This window comes from Octopus bimaculoides, chromosome 28, assembly GCF_001194135.2.
Source record: "Octopus bimaculoides isolate UCB-OBI-ISO-001 chromosome 28, ASM119413v2, whole genome shotgun sequence".
NCBI classification, from domain to species: Eukaryota; Metazoa; Mollusca; class Cephalopoda; order Octopoda; family Octopodidae; genus Octopus; species Octopus bimaculoides.
In genome coordinates this window covers 12,090,064-12,095,412 of record NC_069008.1, presented here as the reverse complement: position 1 = coordinate 12,095,412, position 5,349 = coordinate 12,090,064, and the positions used below count along the sequence as shown (strand labels likewise).

The window sequence follows — 5,349 nt, the reverse complement described above, 5'->3', positions numbered from 1 at the left end:
TATATCTTTCTCCGTTTTCTTCCTCTGTTTAGACGAACTTTCCTACCTTTTCGGACAAAACCTTTTTGTAACCTTCGTCCTGTCTTTGTCCTTGTATGTCTTTAATTGATATTAGCCCGTGTGGCCAATAAAACGAATTAATTATTATTATTATTTCTCTTTATCACAAGTTTTGTTGGAGCTCCTGGAGCCTTGCATGCGTAGCGGGCTTGCTTATCATCATCATCATCATTCTTCTTCTTCTTCTTCTTCTTCTTCTTCTTCTTCTTCTTCTTCTTCTTCTTCTTCTTCTTCTTCTTCTTCTTCTTCTTCTTCTTCTTCTTCTTCTTCTTGTCGTCGTTGTTGTTGTTGTTGTTATTATATTTATTATTATTATTATTTCGGTTTGACTCAAGTTTGGTCTTATTCTTGATAGGATTTATGTGGGTAGCGGGTTACTCTTTGTAACCTTAGGTACCTACACGTTTTCAGCAGTTTTTCAAGTGCTTACAACCCTCCTGATTATCCTTGCTGTACCTAACAGACAAACTTTTTGTCGGAACTCTACCGGGCATTCTGTTTCAATCTCCTTCAGCCATTTGCCTACATCTTTGCTTACTGTTCACAACGCACCAATTATTATAGGCACGACCTTTACCGTTCACATGCTCCAAATTCTTCCTATTTCAAATTTTAGGAGATTGTATTTTTTTTATTTCTTCCTGTGTCAGCTTGGGGCATTCTGTTACAATGTGAGCCACAGGCTCTACATTTTTCTGACACATTCTCTCCATATATATTTTCTACTCAAGCTGCTTGTTTTTATCGCTTGATCCTGGGCTGCCACAATTAGAATCCTCTGTATCCGTTTTTAATCCCCCCCTCCCTCTTTTTTTTAACAAAGCCCTCATACGTCTTCAGTGGCTCTCCAAAAAAGGTGTGGATATGGGTATATGATGAAGAAATTCACTCCACAGCTACGAGGTCTTGTGTTCAGTCCTACTGCTCAGCACCTAAGGCGAGTGCCTTGTACTAAAGTTCAGGGCTGACCACAGTCTGATATGTTGGTTTAGTAGACAGAACAGGTAAATCCCATACTATATATATATGTATGTGTGTATATCCATGTATGTGCATGAGTGTATGTATATATGCATGTGGATATACATATGTAAAAAGATAAAAGGTAAAGGGTAAAGAACATTATGTGAAGGCACATAGCTCAGTGGTAGAGCGTTGGGCTCACAATCATGAAGTAGTAAGTTCGATTCCAGGACCAGGCTGTGTGTTGTGTTCTTGAGCAAGACACTTTACTTCACGTTGCTCCAGTTTACTCAGCTGTAGAAATGAGTGGCGATGTCTCTGGCGCCAAGCTGTATCGGCCCCTTTACCTTTCCCTTGGATAGCATCAGTGTCATGGAGAGGGGAGGAGGGCTGATATGCATAGATGACTGCTGGCCTTCCATAAACAATCTTGCCCGGACTTATGCCTCAGAATAGAACTTTCTAGGTGCAATCCCATGGTCATTAATGACTGAAGGCGGGTCTTTACCCTTTATAGATATGTATGGGTATATATGTATTTCTGTTTATGTAAATGCATATATGTGTGTTTGTATATGTATGTAGAAGTGTGTGGGTTTCTATATATGTGCGTGAGTGTGTGTGTGAATGTATAGTCTGCTCATATCTCTTTGTCTTGGCATCAGATGCTCCTCCACTTCATCATCATTTAACGTCCATCTTCGATATTGGCATGGCTTGGACGGTTTGACAGGAGCTGGATTCCCAGAGAACTGCTCCAAGCTCCATTGTCTGCTTTGGCATGGTTTCTACAGCTGGATGCCCTTCCTAACACCAACCACTTTACAGTGTGTATTGTGTGCTTTTTTGTAGTGCTTTCTACGTGGCACCAGCACTAGTGGGATCGCCAGGTAAGTTGCAAGACACTGAGCTCTCAGCTGAAAGAAGGAAAGGAATTGAGGAGTATGGCTTTGTGCCGGGTGAGAGGTTAGAGTATAATATGAGGAAAGAGAAAGTTGTCTTATTATAGAGGAACTACTTGCTACCCCAGTAGGATAAGGAAGGCGAGGAAAGGGTGTGAATCAGAGAGAAAAATAGTGACAGTCTAAGTGAGAGAGAGGGAGGGAAATAGCGTTGAAGATATATTGGAGCTTACCCATAGGGAAGAGTGGGGGAGGGTATAGGTAGTACAGAAGGCAAAGAGGGGTAAGTGCCACAAGAGTATGAGGAGAGGCATTGGGAGATGGGGAAGAGATGGTGAGAGAAATTGGAGTGGCTGCGAGGGGCGTATGGTAGATAAGTGTGCAGGTAGGTATTTGAAGGGGAGTGAAGGGACCTGCAGTGGGTGGTGGTATGGAGCCGTATGGATGGATGGATGGCCACAAGTTTACTTAGCTTGACGTTTCTTCTCAAGCACAGCTAATTACCAGAAACCTCAGTCCTTTGTCATCATATCTGTGAGGTTCAACGTCTGAAGATCATTTCTCACCACTTAGTCTTCAAACATCGTCTCTTTCCACAGGTTCCCTCTACAATTAGAGATGAGTATTTCTTTATGCAGCTGTCTTCATCAACATACATCGCATGACCCCAGCAGTCCAGTCGTCTCTCATGTACACAACATCCGATGCTGCTTATACCCACTTTTTTCTCTTAAATAACTTACACTCAATCAGATATGCACACTGAAATTGCACATCCGTCAGAGTATACTGGCTTCATTTCTTTCAAGCCTGGGATATGAATCGTTGCGACAAAAATCAGTGCTGACTATAATTTCTATAGAAAATTTATAGTGATAATCTTAACAAGTATTATTCAATAATGACTGGTGGTTAGGAAGAGCATCCGGCCCATAGAAATCATGTCAAATCTTTCATTGGTGCTCGTTCTTGTAGAATGGCCCAAGTGTTACAGGGGAAATATTTGAAATTATCTGGTTTTCTCTTCATAAACTTTGTTGTCAACAACAATAACAACAACAACAATAACAACATAGATTTAACCAGAAAAATAAAGTGAAATCAATGTATTTTTTAAAAAAATGTTGTTTAGTCCATGCATATTCAGAGAGTTGATGTCACATAAAAGGTCGTTTTTAATTTTCATTCCTCCTGGAGCCAATAACATAAGTTATTATTTTATAGAGCCAGGAAGAGGTGGAGAATAATTACAATGATGATGATGATGAGTAGCAGAATATCATTAAACACTCCACCAATATTTCTTAGTCAGCATCATTGATAAACTACATAATAATAATAAACTGCACCAGTTACATCTCCTCATCTAACACCAAACAAAACACACTTCACCTGCCTTTATCATAAAAATACATGTTTCTCATCGCTACCTAAATTACCTAAACATTACGCTACATTACATTAAATATAATTGGGATGACCCTACCTTTCATTAATTGAGCTTATTGCTACCATATATAATTCATTAAGCAATCTTTATTATCTCAGTTGTAAACAAATAATACTTGTTAAGATTATCACTATAGATTTTCTATAGAAATGATAGTCAGCACTGATTTTTGTCGCGACGATTCATATCCCAGATGTCTGATGCAAACAGCAATGAAATAAAAAATGAAAAATGGGTAAAGGGCGTACATGACTATTTCGGGAGTTTTTGTTCCTTCATCGGCACTCATCCAATCCATTAATGATCCACCAACACATTGCTTAAATAGCTAGTGGTGTAACGTTATTGGATGTACCAATTTCACATCAAATAATAATGATCCACTCAGCATGTGTATCAGTGGGATTATATCAGACCACGTCTTTTGATAAGCTTTCCAAGTTAATAAATGCTGTGTATGATAATTGTGTGGATTAAAATGTTGAATGAATTACTGTATATGTCAGGTTAAGGTGGTGAGCTGGCAGAAACATTAGCATGCCCGGTGAAGTGCTTAGCGGTATTTCGTCTGCCGTTACGTTCTGAATTAAAATTCCGTATAGGTCGACTTTACCTTTCATACTTTCGGGGTCGATAAATTAAGCGTCAGTTACGCACTGGAGTCGATGTAATCGACTTAATCACTTTGTCTATCCTTGTTTGTCCCCTCTATGTTTAGCCCCTTGTAGGCAATAAAGAAAAAAGAAACGTTAGCACGCCGGGCGAAATGCTTAGCGGTATTTCGTTTGTCTTTACATTCTGAGTTCAAATTCCGCCAAGGTCGACTTAGAATTTCATCCATTCGGGGTCGATAAATTAAGTACCAGTTGCATACTAAGGTTGATCATCTAACTGGAACAAGAAGGAATCTCTTTGACTAATTATCGTTAAATAAATCTAACCCAGCCATACCTATTACCTTGTTGTGTTGAAAACAAATATCATTTTCAGTGAACGTAATTAATGAAATATATTAATACATCTTACAATAGATTATAAGATGTTTATTTGTAATCATAATTATTCCAAGAAAAAAACTGTTTAAATATTAATTAGATAACCTAATACACTGAGAGAAGTGCATAAATGTTCTGTTTGTGTGCTTAAAATAATCCTTTCTACTATAGGCACAAGGCCTGAAATTTGGGAGAAGTGGGATAGTCAATTACATCGACCCCAGTACTTAACTGGTACTTGATTTATCGCTCCCGAAAGGATGAAAGGTAAAGTCGATCTCGGCAGAATTTGAACACAGAACGTAGTGACGGGCAGAATATCGCTAAGCATTTCATCGAACATGCTAACGATTCTGCCAGTTCGCTGCCTGAATGTGTGTTTCAAATAATTAAGTAAACATCATCTCCCTGAAACTTTAATGTTTTCACAAAGCTAAATGTTTTCCTTATATTTTATTATAGATTCACTATGGAAGACCGGACAGCAAATACTTCAACAAAAGATACATCTTTGAAAAGTGTCTTCTGCGACTCAACAGTAAAATGTGATGGAGAAGGAGTCTACAATAGAAAATATAGATATGTGAAAGATGATGGTTCAAGGAGAAAAATGTCACAAAAACGACCTTCACCTGAGTCAACAGCAAAACAAAAAAGACATCAAAAAGTCTATAAAAAGGGGGAAATAATTGGAAGACAAGATGTTTTCTACAAACGTATATATTATACAAGATTCAATGTATATGAAGACAAAATTGATATGTTGATAAATTCTCGGATGGAAATATGTACTTTTTTAAAACGTATAGGATTAGATACAAATAACTTTCTACAAGATTTTACACAGAGAATCGACATTTTGATGAAAGACATTAAGGAAAACGATTACAATCAAGAATTTATTATTTTTGGAAAACTGGAACTGTTCCTGAAACATTATTTGAAGACAAATGTTTTACAAGACAAACACAAGACCATT

The 5,349-nt window shown here is 37.9% G+C and overlaps 1 protein-coding gene across 1 annotated transcript in view; it reads left to right on the top strand.

Moving 5' to 3' along the window:
- The first annotated feature begins 3,568 nt into the window (after positions 1 to 3,568).
- LOC128251192 (uncharacterized) overlaps positions 3,569 to 5,349 on the top strand; it is a 6,721-nt gene continuing 4,940 nt past the window's right edge. Inside the window, exons 1-2 of the mRNA XM_052977777.1 lie at positions 3,569 to 3,610; positions 4,833 to 4,908. Coding sequence (XP_052833737.1) covers positions 3,569 to 3,610; positions 4,833 to 4,908 — 118 coding nt within the window. The remainder of the gene's footprint in view (positions 3,611 to 4,832; positions 4,909 to 5,349) is intronic.